This window comes from Chelmon rostratus, chromosome 16, assembly GCF_017976325.1.
Source record: "Chelmon rostratus isolate fCheRos1 chromosome 16, fCheRos1.pri, whole genome shotgun sequence".
Lineage (NCBI taxonomy): Eukaryota > Metazoa > Chordata > Actinopteri > Chaetodontiformes > Chaetodontidae > Chelmon > Chelmon rostratus.
In genome coordinates this window covers 13714879-13731186 of record NC_055673.1, presented here as the reverse complement: position 1 = coordinate 13731186, position 16308 = coordinate 13714879, and the positions used below count along the sequence as shown (strand labels likewise).

At 42.1% G+C, this 16308-nt stretch overlaps 2 protein-coding genes across 4 annotated transcripts in view; both read right to left on the bottom strand.

The window, feature by feature from the left end:
* Positions 1–301: 301 nt before the first annotated feature.
* On the bottom strand, positions 302–7592 carry si:ch211-199g17.2. The gene is made up of 12 exons (XM_041955597.1): positions 7459–7592; positions 4951–5007; positions 4786–4863; positions 4544–4686; positions 4339–4461; positions 4184–4241; positions 3705–3998; positions 2903–3039; positions 2676–2789; positions 2502–2559; positions 2093–2158; positions 302–1946 (listed from the first exon to the last, which is right to left on the bottom strand). The coding sequence occupies exons 2-12, from the start codon at positions 4973–4975 to the stop codon at positions 1282–1284; spliced, it is 1761 nt and encodes a 586-aa protein (XP_041811531.1). The 5' UTR covers positions 4976–5007; positions 7459–7592; the 3' UTR covers positions 302–1281.
* Positions 7593–13079: 5487 nt separating this feature from the next.
* Positions 13080–16308, bottom strand: part of LOC121619800 — a 31470-nt gene continuing 28241 nt past the window's right edge. For 2 of the 3 annotated variants that reach the window (XM_041955699.1, XM_041955700.1), the window contains one exon: positions 13080–15818. In XM_041955699.1, the coding sequence (XP_041811633.1) occupies positions 13948–15818 (1871 nt within the window). In that variant the 3' untranslated portion in view covers positions 13080–13947. The remainder of the gene's footprint in view (positions 15819–16308) is intronic. The other variant, XR_006007536.1, reaches the window with a different exon arrangement.

Here is a 16308-nt window from a genome sequence, read left to right as displayed (position 1 = left end):
TTAGGGCAAACCACAGCAGCCTGCGAGAGGCGCTTACGTTCCGTACGGCAGCTATGCTGTGTTCACGTCAGATGGAATTCACAGTTCTGATTACGAAAATCCACCTGACAGATATCTATGACTAAGCATCTCGTGTCTGAAGACGACACGTTCAAAATTAAGAGCTCGTGTATTTATCTTCATCCTTAACTTTCCCTCTGCAGTAATACAATAAGCAATAACTAATGTACTCAATAGGTTTAGGCAATGAGGACACAGCAGCAATGATTCAACCACCTAAATGGGGGGACAAAAACTAAAAGACGTTTACAGAGCTCCTTTATTGTGCATCAGCTGCTAACTTTCACATACAACACACATTAATATGTGACCTATCTTAATATTATTAAACTCGCATCATTTCCCAGATCATTTATTGCAACACAATAGATCCTGGCAGAGTGATGCTTCAGTGGGTTCATGTTCAAAGTTAATGCTGTTAAGTTGACCTCATAATGATTGCTGGCTGTTGAAGTATTATTAAAAGTATGCATGTATGCAAACAGGCGCCTTTGACTGTGTTAAATTATGGAGCTGGCAGATGATGTTAGTACAAGTAAAGAACAGTACTTGAGTAAATGTACTCTACTACTTTCAGCAAGTGACCTAAATTAAAGGAACCTTACAATGTCATTTTGCACTGAAACCAAAAATCCAATACTCCAAACAAAAGAACATTATACAGTGTAAGATTTATGTTTGAACTCCAAATGGCACCAATATTTGATCTCATATCATTCTATTATACAGCATAAACATACAATCTTCAGCGGTGCACAAAATCAGGGTCAAAATCATAATAATCATAAACATAACCATAAGTAACCTCAGCAGTGCTTTTTCACCCTCAAAAGTACAGAAAACCTCCTCATAAGGCATATTGAAGCATCTTCTTTGGAGTTATTCAGGCACAGCTTGTACATAACATAGTTGTCCAAAAGAAACTGTTGGTGTTGAGTACTGAGTACATTGAAAAATATAAAATAATACTGAAACTCAAAGTCAAAGGGTACAAAGCAGAATTAGAATTGGGATATGCAAGTGTAAATGGAGTTGTTCCTTCTAAACTTAACTTCATCAAACATGACAAACTAGCAGCTCTGAAATCGAAACCAGTGTGGGCTCCATAACACAGAGGGACGAGGAAATAATTAATTAGGTTTTGTCATAGTCAGATATTGTAGCTGAGGTTAGACATCACCCCACTGCTTACTTAGATGGCTTGGTGAGGCATAGCTTGCATCATATAGGTTGCTCAGTGCAACCCACCACACGTTTATAGGAAGAGTTGTAAAAAGACCAGTCTTGAGTGTGGGACACAGCAGGTGGCAGCCACTCATTTTGTCTCTGTTGGCCTTCATTTTGCCAGTCTCTGTAAATCATCTTCCTTGATCTTTCCTGAGAACCGTGCTCTCTGCTGTAACTCTTTTCCCCATAAAACCTGAGGTCTTTTGTCCCAGTTAGGTATTTAGTCTTGTTGAAGTTCACACTGTCACTGAAACAACCATCCACCTCTTGATAATGACTGACAAAGTTTCCTTCTGGTCCCAAGCATTGACCAGTAACTGCATCTCCAGTGTAGGGGTCCTGCTGAAGCTGTGTTGTTGTATGCACTGAGGCGTGTTCCGCGTGGTTAGCTGAAAATGATCCAGTGTCACAGTCCACCTCACAGGGCGAGGGACTGCGATGGGAGTCGGTTTGAGGCGAGTGTCCAAATGACACAGGGAGGCCGTTCACGCTGAAAGACGTCCTCTCCAGCAGCACTGAGCGTTTGGTAACAGGCAGGCTTACCTTGAACACAGTATTCCTCCCTTTCCTCATCTTCCTCTTTGTTGGCATCCTGTTTGGCCACTCAGTGGCACACTTTCCTGGCATGCCTTGATTTGAAGTCTCGTTCACGCTTGGCCCTAAAAGAAAAATTGTAAATTGGACCCAAAAAGCTTGTAAAACAACAGATAATTACAAAAATATTGAATTACTGAAATAAAAAAAATGAAAAATAAAAAAACATATGTTTTGGACCATTTAAGTGAACAGTTCTAAAGACACACACCTTTGACAGGTATTTTGCTCTTTTGGATGGTTGTATGTGTTGATCCATTACACAGCATCTTTATACCTGGAAAAGAGGAAAAACAAATAATAAAAGATTTTACTCAGCCCTTTTAAGTCCCAAAATACTCACTCCCTATACTATAAAAGGTGGCTGTAAAAGTTTCTGCTTTGCTCCATCATGGAGAACAAATGCTGTGGTCACCTTGCCCCATCACCTTTATGCTCAGCGTCACATATCACACTACTCTTTGTCTTCTCCCCATCAAGAAATGGTACCATAGTAATTTGAGGGGAAACAGTTCATTACGTATTATACTCACATCGCAAACGGCTTCTCAAGATTGGAGATTTGGAGCTAAAGAGGTGAATGGTTTAGGGCCAGACAAGAAAACAGTGCATGTACTTACACCAGTGGTAACTTTTGCTGGTCAGTAGGATACAGAGTGATTCTGGTGCGTTTACCACCTGGAAACATTTTGACGGACAGATGAGCACAAGTGAAAGCGAGACGCTTTTGGTAAAGAACATACGAGTCATTTAACACCTGTCGTGAGGCAGAATAGTAAAAGTAAACAAGATACCTTCAGCTCTCCTCTGCCCTCGTCTTGCTCCACTTTCTTGGCCAGTGATTGGAGGAGCTGACAGTTGTCTTTAATTGTCATCAATGCCTCCATCTGCTCAGGATGAGTTTCCATCTACATACAGATGTTTTCAGTTAACTCTTACTCACTCAAAAGTTAAACCTAGCATGTTCTCTACAGCCTTCGGCATGGTAAAGGATCCAATTACTGATCCACAGCGAACTGACCAAGTAGTTCACGAGATGGGAGGAGCTGGTTAGGTGATCAATGATGTTCTTTTTGTTGCATCTGATGCGGCAGCAGTGACATAAGAAACAGTACGTGTGGCCTTCTTCACTTCTACACTCAACCACGCAGAAAAGACCTGTTGAAAACACATATAAGCAGCATTTTTCAAGCAACAGTTGTTGTTTTTTTTTGTGGAAATATGCTTTGCTTTCTTGCCCAAAGTTAGATAAGGTGATCAATACCACTCTCAAAACTCTGCGGTAAATATGCAGCTGGAGCCAGCAGCTGGTTAGCTTAGCACAAAGACTGAAAGCTGAGGGAAACATGCTGCTTGTCTCTATCCAAAGAAAATAATATCCACCTGCCAGCATCCCCAAAGCTCACAACACCTATCTTTGTTTAGTGCATACAAAACTCCAAGTGTACAAAATTCAACATTTTACTGGGGTCATGTGCCGTACCAGTCATTGACTGGGAGCAGTTTCCAGGTAACCAGTGGAGGCTGTGGGAAGTTTGTGTCAGTCAGGAAATAAGCTAAGATAAACAAGGATAAGCTAACCAGCTGCAGGCTCCAACTACGTATTAAACAAAGAGACATGAGTGTGGTATCAATCTTCTCATCAATAAAAATGATCCATGCCCATAATATAGGCAGTAGCACCAGAAAATCCACTACGAGTTACTGCCATTATTATTGATAATGGTGCAAGTAATTGCATTTATTGCATATATTGCATTTACACTATGTGTCTTTTCCTGTCATTCCACCATTTGCTGTTGCTATTCTTTATTTGTGCTCACCAATAAGAGGCCTGGTTCCTGTGTAGCCATCAAGAAAGCACGTCTGAGTACTGTCCAACAGTGACGAACATGTGCTGTTAAACCAGCCTGCTGACTTGATGGAAGGAGACGCAGTTGACTGTATGCGAGATGGAGCCTTGTTTGTCTCTGCTGAGGCCTTGAAGGATTTCTCTGACCGTCTCCGTTCGTTCTGAGCAAGCAACACAATCCTGTGCGACTGGATGGGACAGTGTTCCAGCTGCACAGACTCTGTCTCTGAACGGCCTTGTCTTAAGACATTTATCAGTGCTACTGCTGAGGTGTTAGAGAGAGAAAGAGACCCATATGGAGTTAAAAAAAGGTGTGCCCATGGAAATAATGCCACAAAAAAACACCAGGGATGACAGACACAGGAAATGGGAAGACCAAGAGTGGGTTTGAAGGGGAGGTCATAGTAGAGGTTGAGAGCCACTGTTCTAAACAAGTGAATAGTCACTGACCATCATTCTCTCTGCATGTAGCCATCCTCTGGTAGACAGCATCTTCAACCTCAAACAACTTCATATGAACATGCAAAGAGGTATGAGTACTTGTATCCACAACAGTCCACTGTTTGCAAGTACAAACAATGACATACACAGTCAAAGTAACACACCTGCACATCTCCCGGTCCCTCTTTTCCCTCGAGCATCTTGGCTAACTCCATCAGCGGCCAGGCCAACTTCGATAGGTCAGAGTTTTCCTTACTTTCAGGCACTAAATGGGGGTGCCAGGCTTTCTGTCAAGCAAAACCCACCACATGTTAATAAGATACAATCTAAGGCAGCAGATAAAGCTGGCATCATCACAGTTCTACTTACAATGTAGCTGTATCTGTGGAGACTTCCCATAATGTGGTTCCGTATGTCAGCTCTACTAAGTCGACACGCACAGACCTCACATAGGTACAATGCTTCTCGGCTGTGTGTACCCGCCTTCACACATTCTATAATACTGCCCAGGCCTGAATGTGCATAAAACAATTATTTATTTCAATACACACAGGACACACACACAGACCACTGTCAACATGTACCCAAAGCAAGGATGTGTCACTACAGACCAATAATGGGTTGCAGTCTGCTCTTGTTGTTCAGATACACCTCCAGGGAGTTGAAAAGCTGGCTTTTGGGAGAAACTCCTACAAACGAAGAATGCACCAGACAAACATAAGTACAGAAAAATGGTGTAAGCACGGGAACTTGCATGCAGAGAGTGAAAGAAATACCTTTTTGTGCCTCAATCCGCTGCATGCTGCCGTTGTAGGATCACCACCTGCGTACAGCTGAAGTGACACACTGAACAGTGAGTGATGAAGAAAATGTGCAAGTCCGGCCAATCTTCACTTATAATGGCGAGAAGAGTAGAGCTTCCCAGCCCGAGTCGCATATAGACAAAATAAAACGGTTATTTTGAAACACAAATCTGATATCAGAGAAGATGTTGGTGCAGCATGTTATTACAGATACAACTAAAACATCAAAATATTCCACACGGTCTTCAGTCCTATATCTTTGTATAACACATCATAGTTGATATATGAATAAGTCAAAATACAGTGTCTCCATAAGTCAAATACAGTGTCTCCATTTACTGGATAGAACCAGTTTGCACGTGTGCTACAGGGAACATCTTCAAGGTCCTAATCAAGACTACTGGATCGTGTGCAGCAGCTGATACACAAAGCTGCGCACTAGTAAATGTCACTGTGACCCCCTTTGTGTTGTCTGATATAGACACTACAAATTACCAAACAGTTCCAACATTTTCAGGCAAGTATGCAACATATATAACACTTTGAGCCTTTGCATAGTCAATTAAGATGATTTCAACTAATTTTACAGTTGTTACTATATGTGCCAGTGTTATCACTCATGGTGAGAAACTTTTTTTTCTCTGCCAACAGGCAATATGTGCACATAGTGAGCCACAATATGATCAAGTTTTACCAGCCACTCAGTAGATTACATTGTTTCTTGGTTGGTGAATTACGCAAATCGGCCAGCCACTTGCATTTTTACCAGCATTTGGATGGTGTCTGGTGCTGATTTTATGCCCCAGGTGGACTCCCACACATTCTTTAACAAAGATAGATGCTGATCCTGTTTGTTTCTTCAATGCAATTTGTAGTTTTGATCAGACCTGATGTGGTTTAAGTAGCTGAACATCATCATGGTTTCATGTACATGCGCAACCCGATTTGTATTTGGAGTCCTTGTTCTCCTTACATTGAAATAAAATGACCACAGGTTGTAGTTTAAATTGCGAACACCAGATGGCGCTGCAATATCACCTACTGTTCAGACAAGACACAAGAGTTCCCCTACAGCAGGGGTGGGCAAACTTTTTCACTTGTGGGCCACAAAGGGTTCTAAAATTTGACTGGGGGGCCGGACCAGGAGCAGATGGATGGAGTGTTTTGGTAATCCACCTCATAAGAGAAAATAAAATATCATGAGATATGTAGAACACATGTGCTTTAATTTCAATTGAAAATGAACAAAAGCATTACAACTAAATATCTGTCTTTGAAGTCCCACAGAACTGAGCTATTTATTGAAATGACTCTTTTTATTATTTTAAAGCACTGAAAGTTGTGTTATCCTTAAGGATATTATCATCATCAGTCTCCTCCTGACTGTCTTCATTTAAAAAACGGTAGGAGATGCAGGTCTACTTGTCCTCTCCTTCTATTCAATCATCCCTAATGCCAAAACTCAACAACGAGCAGCGCGAGGACGGAACAGTGACAACGCGCCAGTATGTGGAGCGCGTTATATTTGATCGCGCTGCATTTGCGCACTTGGTTTTGAGAACGTACGTGCACCTGAGCACCACATATGTGCATCCCTTAACAGACAGAACAAATTAGTTTCAAATGCATTTTTTACATAACACAACGGAGAAACGTACTTTTAATTTCAGTGGGAACAGTGTTGTTGGTCTCCCTTTTTATCCAGCGCATCAAAGTCTGGAGTCAGTTTTCTTGCTGTATCATAGTCTTTAAACACCGCCTGATCGGTGTTCAGTCAAAAATATTTAGTTGTCCACTCCTTATTAAAAACTGGACATTCTTAGCTCCGCTCATCTTTACAGAAGGGCTGAGGGTCGAAGAGTAAAGCGCAAACGTGGAGTAATACGCTTCACCTCAACAAAGCTCAATGTATCTAGAGTGCGCCATCTATTGGGAAAAAGCCAGAATTGCAGGGAAAATAAAACATTAACAAGGTTTATTGATATAATTTGTTCAAGTTCGGCGGGCCGGATTAAATTTTGTAACGGGCCGCATATGGCCCTCGGGCCGTAGTTTGCCCATGCCTGCCCTACAGTGAGGATGTCAAAGTCGTTTTTAAGATTTTACACTCAAACTATTGCATTAATGAAACCCTGAGCCAACATGTGATAATAAACTGAGGACTTCGTTACTGTGGCTTTCTGTATTGTGTCAGTGTCATGGAAACTGTCTAAAAGCACTCAGCTACACATTAAATAATAAACAAACACTCTTATGGTTGAAAGTTTAAAAAGATTATTATTATCATTACTACTACTACTACTATTAGGCAGCTGCTTTAAAATGTTTTCCAAAAAATACAGTTTTATAGTCTTTTTCGAAAGAAGGAACTTTCCAAAGTCGTCTAACATTTGACCAACTGGCAAGGAGCCACGAGGTGTGCGCGCGCTGACCATAACATCATTCAGACAGCCGCTGATTTCCCGCTGAACATTAACTTACCGTGAGAAAGTTCGTGTCCGCGTCCTTCTTGTTTCTGTCGGCGGAACCTACAGTTAATAATCCACCTAGCAGCGCCGGGCTGAACCGAGGGGAGACAGACCGACAAAGTTGATGAAGCTCAGCGACGCACCCACCTCCAGCCCGAGGACACTGACAGTGGGCAGGGTCGTTACGTCACCGCGTAGCACGTGAGCGCACGTTGGCGGCACGCTCAAGAACTCGCGGGGCAGTTAGCCAGGTAATGTTGTTTAACTAGTGTTTCACATGTTTTCAAGGTACATTTCGTTGGATTTGCATTTAAATTCAGTCATTTATTTGTATTGGAGTTACATTAATGTCGGATTTCTAACATTGGAATATGCAGTTTTAAATTATTTATTTTGAAGAAAAGGGTAAAAACTTATAATCTGAAAAATAACTACAGCTGTCAGCGATGTTTATCAGCCAGGTCCTGCTGAGCAGTGAAGTGATGATAACGTAGGAAGAATATGGCTGATACAAGCTTGACTTAAAGAGAACTTTATTAACAAGCAGTATCAGATCAGATGCCGGCCACCAGTTTCAAGGATCAGAAAACTCTGCCCTTAACATACAGACAACACAATATATAGCATAACAGTTTGTCTTACTCCACCCATATCTTTCTTATCTTCAAAGACGAGATCATGCTCTGGGCATTGTCCCCCAGATGAAAGTTCTTCTTTGGACAATTGTGATGGAATTTTTGCATATTTCTATACTTTTCTATTTTGTTTTCCTATTTTTATGTAGTTGATCTGCAGTCTTAGCTGTTTTACTGTTGTATTGATCAGAGGATGACCTGGTGGATCAACTGTTGTAACCCCACTGCAGTTACCCCTTGGTACAGAGCAAATGGCATGAGGAAATTATACCTGGCTGTAAAATCCTGAGATAAGGATACCATCAAGTTTTATTGTACACAACTGTTTTTCCTGTTTCATCTGTTAAACAGGTTCAACCAAAGGCCAGAGGCATGTCAGAGTATGGGGGTGAATGGGGTGAAAACATCTGATCAGGGAGCACAACTCTGAACTGCTTACTGCCGTGTGGTTCTGTGTGTGTGTCACTTTGTGCATGTTACTTGCTTTCCAGAGTTGTTTGTTTGGCTCTCTATAGGCAGCAACACAACACAATCTATATCTATGGGCATTGTCCCTCAACCATTCGTTTATCTTCTCCTGGTCTGACCCTACGTGCCCTCACATGTCACAGCTAAGAGTGGTCTACATTCCAAACCCTTGATCATGCTTAATCTGACCTATACTTGATTGATCTGATCATATACCTCATCACTAAAAAGTACAGTATTTCTCTAGATGTGGTGGAACTGAAAAATAAAGCTGCATAGCATGGGAGCACTTGAGTAGAGTACAACCTTGAATTTGCAGTTAAATCCAGCACTGGAGTATATTAAAACTGTTATATTCCACCACTGATGATTACTGAAAGTAATCTTTTAGATTCTTTTAAGATTCTCTGCACCGCTATGTTAGATTGTTAGGTGAGGATCAAATGAAGGCTGACTGAGAGTTAACACCTACAACAATGGTGCCATGTGGTTAACACTTGAACAGATGCTTGATTGACGAAGGCCTTGATGCCTGGTCAGTCTTGTCATTTGCATTTTAAGTCTTCTCTCCATGCTGCATGAAGTAAAAGAGATCTGATTAATCACACCGTGTTTGTAACTCTTCAGAGAATAAGCAGTTCTCGAATATAGAAGAATTCAACATTCAACATTTTCTGTGAAACACTTGCCTGACCTTGGATTTGTTTTCCCCATAAAACTCTGCATGTTCTCACCCTCAGAGGATGCTGAAGAAAAACAAAGTTCAGGTCCAGTTCTGTGGCTCGTTCAAGGTGAGTTCTAGTCATTGCGCAGAGGAGACAGATGTCCAAAACAAGGCTGCAGAGTTCTCTCTGACCAGAGCATTAAGTACAGGTTACAGAAAATACAAGTAATAATACAAAGACAATAAAACAGGAAAAGACCAAACTATTTTCTTGTACAAGAGGAGCTGCATTTCATCTCTGCGGTGTGTTTCTCCCCTCATACAAGCCAAGAATTTCTCATCAAGGTCTGGCCTTGAAAAGATTAAATGTGTAATCTTAACGCCAGGAAATACCACACATGTTTAGGAGGACAGACAGGCCCTGCATACTCAGCCCACCCCCCTAGCGCTACACCTCCGCAACTTGATAAACTGACTTGAAAAAAAGACTTGCCAGAGACATGCTCTCCTCCCCTCTCCTACTCCCTCCATTGCTTCTCAGGAATGTGTGCTTTAATTGCATGTCCTGTTTGGACTTACAGTGCCTATCATAAGTATTCACCCCCTTTGATGTTTTACCCTTTTATTGCTTTCATAAATCAATCATGGTCAATAAAATGTAGCTTTTTCAACACAAAAATTTATTGGAAAAAACTCTTTAACGTCAAAGTGAAAATAGATTTCTATAAAGTAATGTTAATAAAAGAAAATTATATAAATGAAAATAATAGTTTGCATAATTATTCACCCCCCTTAAGTCAGTATTTAGTAGATGCACCTTTGGCTGCAATCACAGCAGTGAGTCTGTGTGGATAGGTTTCAATCAATCTTGCACATCTGCCCACTGCAATTTTGCTCCATTCTTCTTTGCAAAACTGCTCAAGCTCTGTCAGGTTGCGTGGGTATCGGGCATGAACAGCCCTTTTCAAGTCCAGCCACAAATTCTCTATAGGATTGAGGTCTGGGCTTTGACTCGGCCACTCCAGAACATTTACCTGGTTCTTTTTTAACCATTCCTGTGTAGCTTTTGCAGTATGTTTTGGATCATTGTCTTGCTGGAAAATAAATCTTCTCCCAAGTCGTAGTTCTCTTGCAGACTGAAAAAGATTGTCCCCCAGGATTTCAGTGTATTTTGCAGCTTTCATTCTGCCCTCTATCTTTACAAGCCTTCCAGGTCCAGTTGCTGAGAAACATCCCCACAGCATGATGCTGCCACCACCATGCTTCACAGTGGGGATGGTGTGTTTTTGGTGATGTGCAGTGTTCGGTTTCCGCCAAATATGACGTCTTGTCTGATGGCCAAAAAGCTCAATTTTGGTCTCATCAGACCAAAGAATCTTCTTCCACTTGACCATGGAGTCCTGTACGTGCTTTTTGGCAAACTCTAGTCGAGATCTAATATGACTTTTCTTCAACAGTGGCTTTGTCACTGCCACTCTCCCATAAAGCCCTGACCGGTGAAGAACCCGGGCAGCGGTTGCTACATGCACAGTCTCTCCCATCTCAGCAGCTGAAGCTTGTAACTCCTTCAGAGTAGTTGTAGGGGTCTTGGTGGCTTCTCTCACTAGTCTCCTACTTGTACGGTCACTCAGTTTACGAGGGCGGCCTGATCTAGGCAGATTCACACAAGTGCCATATTCCTTCCATTTCTTGATAATTGACTTCACTGAACTCCGGGGGATGTTCAGTGCCTTGGAAATTTTTTTGTAACCATCCCCTGAATTGTACTTCTCAATAACCCTTTCCCTGAGTTGCTTAGAGTGTTCTGTCTTCATGGTGTAATGTTAGCCAGGAATACTGATCAACCACTCTCTGGAGCCTTCAGACACAGGTGTTATACAACTCAATCACTTGAAACACACCCACACCACTCAGGTGATCTTCATTTCACTAATTGTGAGATTATTGGCAACAATTTGATAGACCTCTATTGACTTAGACCATTAAATAAAAAAGGGGGTGAATAATTATGCAAACAATTATTTTTATTTATATATTTTTATTTCATTAACATTACTTTATAGAAATCTGTTTTCACTTTGACATTAAAGAGTTTTTTCCAATAAATTTTTGTGTTAAGAGAGCCAAATTATATTGACCATGATTGATTTATGAAAGCAATAAAAGGGTAAAACATCAAAGGGGGTGAATACTTATGATAGGCACTGTACACACTCACATTCAATGCAGTCACCAAGTTAGAATCTTCAACCAATAAGTCCAATAAGATGTGATTCATCAAACGTCTAACCATGCCTCTGAAATGGGAGTCTATGAGGTTAATGCTTCCATGTGATGATTGAGATCAGGGGGCGTAAAGTAATCTTCATCAAAGATAAGAATTCAACCTCCCCTAATACAGTTGAGGTATATGATCAGATGACTCAAATATCAGACATATGTCAGAGTAAGCATGACAAGAGGCAAATGGATGTTTAAAATGTAGACCACTCTTAGTTGTGGTATGTGAGGTCTGATCTGATACTGTTAATAAAGTTCTCTTCACCTCAAGCTTGTATCAGCGGAGTTCTTCCTGCACCATCATCACACCACTGCTCTGCAGGACCTGGCTGTTGAACATTACAGTAAAGAGTGTTGAGAAGAACAAAACTGAATCAATCAATCGTGCTTCAGAATCATTCTGTTGGTGTGGGAGGAACAAGACTCAGGTCCAGATGTGCTCTGGATGTTGTAATTGTATTTTCAACTTTATTTTCAACACAACCTCCCACCGTCTCACCAAAATGTCAAACTCTTTTATTGTAATTGTTAATTCCTTTGCATTTCAACTACATGAGACACACAACTTCCCTTCTGTCTCTTCATCAATTTTCAAATCCTTTTGTCAACCACTGGAGACTTTCAACTTCCCTTTTGCTTCTTCAGCAATATCCAAAATCCTTTTGTATTTTAAACTGTGATGTCTAGACGGTTTAACTCGCACCTCAGGGGGTCGGGTACCGATACCCACAAGAGACAAAGGTACGAATACACACCTTTGGGTAAGGGGCCGACCCTGCAGCAAACAAAGGATGGAAAACACACCCCATGGTTGGGTTTCTCCACAAGTATAAAATTCAGATTTCCCCATGCTCGGGGTCTTTCTTCATCTGACCGCTTACATGTTGATTGATCTTTTCTTTGCAAAGGAAATAAAAACTTGTCGGCCGACAGAAGTCTCATTTTCAGTCTTCACCAGCAGAAGCAGCAACAGAGAATTTCCACCACAGTGTCAATCAATGCCAACCTTCTTGGCAGAAGTATTTGCTTTTTGTTAAAGGCACTTCCTGCCAAGAAAAATAATTTTTTGATCTAATTTTAAACCAGAACAGATACTTTCATATTCCAGCCAAATGGGGAACGGTGAAGAGGTAAAAACAAACAAAAAAAGGGCACCAGCTGCATCTGGTGGGAAACCAAGAAAGTTGTGGAGCATTTATTGTCAAATGGTTCCAAACCTTGCTCCAGCATGTAGGGCAGCTATCAGTGCACTGTGTCACATTTCATCCACTGGAAGGGCAAGAGGACAAAGTCTACCAGCACTCAGTCATAGGTGTGAGGTTTAGGTGTTGTCAAGGTCCCTGGTGGATTTCATGCGGGCTCAAAAAGGTGACAGGTCATTTTGTCTAGTTTCTCTCTGAAGAACATGCAACAATTCTGTACATCAAATGTGCTGCCCCAACCTATAACCCAACTCTGCTCAAATTGTTTTTGGATTACATCGACCGTTTTCACATCAACATCATCTACTCCAAAAGCTTTGGTGCACTCTACGACCAGTTCTGTGAGGCAACAGGAAAAGACAATTTCAGAAAAAATAGACAGGATTTTTATTAAAATTAACAAAACATGAAAACAAAAACAAATATCACAGATGACTGAAGAAAATGTAACATTAGAAATGTTAAAAACTGAAACCAGCTACATTAGCTGAATATTTTGTTTTTCCAAAGGCTCAAAACTCATCCTTCATATTTAAAGCAACAAATGGTTCTAAACATATTGTTCTTAAGTTGTTGCTACTCCAACAAACAAAACGGGTCAGCTTCTTTTTTCTTTTAAAATTGAAACAGATTTAATACACAATGCTAACTGTGGCAACAAAGCAAAACATGTACAGTACCATGTGAATGTGAACAAGCGCACATAACAAAATAAGATGGCAAATTCCAGATCAATTTTCCCAAAAAGCTAACGATGCTTCTCTCAACCTTGGAAAGAATGGATAAGAACAGAACACCAAAAAACGCTAACATAATCCAGTCTGAAAGATCTGATCTGAACATTCATTGTTTGCAAGCTGTAAAAATGTAACACACATTGAAATGAAGTGGGGGAAATGGCAAATATACAAAGAGAAAAAAGCTCTGTCACCAAAATGCTGGTTTGTGGCAGATCCAGTTGTTACACCCCAGTGAGGTAAGGCATAATGTTAATGTGTATTCTCTTCCACCATCCAGATATGCTGCTCAGAAGCAGGAGTTCCCATATACTCCCACATTAAATCACTTCCATCGCATTTGGCATGCTGCTTAACAGCCTGTCCAGCATGTTACTGATAAAGGCACAATATGTTAGCCACATGTCGAAACTCAAATACAGCTACTAGAAACAAAGACAGAGCAATATCTCTTGGATGTACTGCAGAAATTAGTTACCATACCAGGTAAGCTGGTCTTGGTATTGACATGGTAAATCATGTTGCATTGTGGGAAACTGGAAGAGTGGCACTGACCATGGAGGGAGCTACAGCAAAAGAGTTCACAGGTGTCTGGGATGTCATTTCACTGTTGGCTGCAGGAGGACAGTGAACGACTGCGGGGCTGAGGTAAACTCCAGGGTTGTTCTGTGTGTTTCTGCCGTTGCGGTTCTGCGTCTGAGCGATTGTCTTGGCGCTGTAGTCGTTCAGGTCAATGAACATTTGCGACCTGTTGGCTGAAGTGGTGAATGGGCCGACGTAGGCACTGGTCCTGTTGCCACCTCCAGCAGCCAGGGCAGCACTTGAACATATGGAGTGCTGCTGCTGCTGCATTAACTGCAGCTGCATTTCCAGGCTCGCCCATGCTGGGGGTGTCGGAGTTGCTAAGCTGTGCTCAAAGTGCATCGCTTCCTGCGCTGGGTAAATCTGGCTTGGGTAGAACAGCCTTGTGTACATGTCGTGTTGATGTAAACTTTCAGTGAATACAAGAGGGCTGTCTGATGTTGTGCAACCTGCAACAGCCTTGGCAGGACCATAATCTGATACCTGTAAATTTGAGGCGTAAGCCATTTGGCTGCACTGACTACCCCCCCCAGAAGCTGCCAGAGTGTCACTGGGACTCACTGTTGCAACTGTGGAGAAACTGTGAGCCACCTGATTTCCCCTCTTCATTTCAGTGTGGCCCTGTCGATTATAGCCACCCAAACACTGCTGGTTAGCAGAGGCTGGCCTGGCAGTTACGATGGTGCTAATGGGAAAGTGAAAACGCCCCGTGCTGTCAGCCTTCGTGCGAGCTCGTGGCTGTGGCATCTGACCTGGGTTATAGTTGATGGCTGCACACTGGAAGGGACTTGGCTCGAACTGGCTCACAGTTCCAGACATGTTCTGGGCATTGATACTTCTCTGTTGTTGTGGGTCACTGGGGTCAGCAGTGCTCGCAGACGGCAACACGGTACCGACTGCCTTGGCTTCAGTCGCTGTGAGCAAAAGGTTACCCCTCACTAAATAGGCCTCGAGAGAGGAGTGGCTGGCAGAGCTGGCATTAGCGGCGGCCAGTTGATTCTCATAGCCTGAGACCACAGGAGCTGCTGCTGAAAATGTTTTTTTTGAATCCTGTCTTGTTTGTTTTGTCGCCATCTTAGATCCGGTCTCTGCAAACACTGGGTAACATCTTCCTTCCACACTATATTCAGATGAATCGTCAGCGCGCGTGGTGTCAGCATTATCTGGAGCCGACTTGTACGCCGGTGTTTTCCCCTCAGCCCTCTTCTCTTCCACCAGAGATATTAAGTCTTCAATCCGTGCGTGGTCTACAATGAATTCGCTTTGTCTGACAGATCCGGGTCCTGCGTCTCTGTCCTGAGGAGGCAGGAGGTAGGAGGCTGCAGCATGGTTAACAGGAGTGGACTCAGAGGCTGGTTCAGTGCTGTGCTGACTGATGGGTTGCAGTGAGCCACATGTGCGCTTGGCTGGCAAAGGATCCTCGAGTTGGCAGTTACTGGTGGCAGGTCGGACCACTTCGAAAGATGTGACAGCTGGCCTTTTCCTGGTTGGAAGGCATTTTTTAGGACTAACAACTGAGGAAGATGTGGATTCTGAGTGTACCTCATTCTGTTTCACTTGCAGCTCGAGGTCAGGCCTTTGAGTGACTGGCGGTCTGAGTTCTGGATGCATAGAAAGGCTCCTGTAGGTCTCTTGTGGATTATGACATGTACCAGCAGCAGGAAATGGAAAGACAACACAGTCAGCCTTTGAGGAGACACCGTACACATCCAGAGGACTCGAGACTCTTCTTTGTTTGACCCCAAGCAAATCTCCAACCATCGCAGTCTCTTCCAAATGACGTTTTTCTGTTTCTTGTCTTACTTCTAAGACATAGAGGAGAACAAAGGAGAGAGCACAGGAAGGAAAGCTTAAATTTATTACAGCTTGGAGAGAGGAAATGATGAGACATATTTCAGAAATGATTTCCAATGGTGTCAGATGCATAAAAAGAAGCATTTCACATGCCTCAGGTTTTTTTTGTTTAAGTCAAAGCCCTTTTTGAACACATGAAAACACTATAGATGCACTGCTTAGGTGCTGACTTTCCATTTTCCTGTAACTCAGATTGATATTGGACATTCATAGCTTTATGCCACTTTCTCACACATATCTATGATCCTAACCGTTCATATCTGGATGCATAAAATGAACCCTTTAAACATGTCGGACAGTGTATATTTGGTCTTGTGTCTTGGTCTGTCTCTTTCCTACTTTGCATTATACCTGTTGCACAGTAATCTTCCTTCTATCTTACCTGGTAACATAAGTCATTAAAATGCTTTTCACAGACTTAATATCACTGATATTGGAAAA

Coding starts and splice junctions, on each gene's coding strand:
- si:ch211-199g17.2 (XM_041955597.1), bottom strand. CDS start 4,975: ATGCAGCGGATTGAGGCACAAAAAG. Junction 4,462..4,543: donor TCCACAGATACAGCTACATT/GTAAGTAGAACT, acceptor TTTGCTTGACAG/AAAGCCTGGCACCCCCATTT. Junction 3,999..4,183: donor TACATGCAGAGAGAATGATG/GTCAGTGACTAT, acceptor CTAACACCTCAG/CAGTAGCACTGATAAATGTC.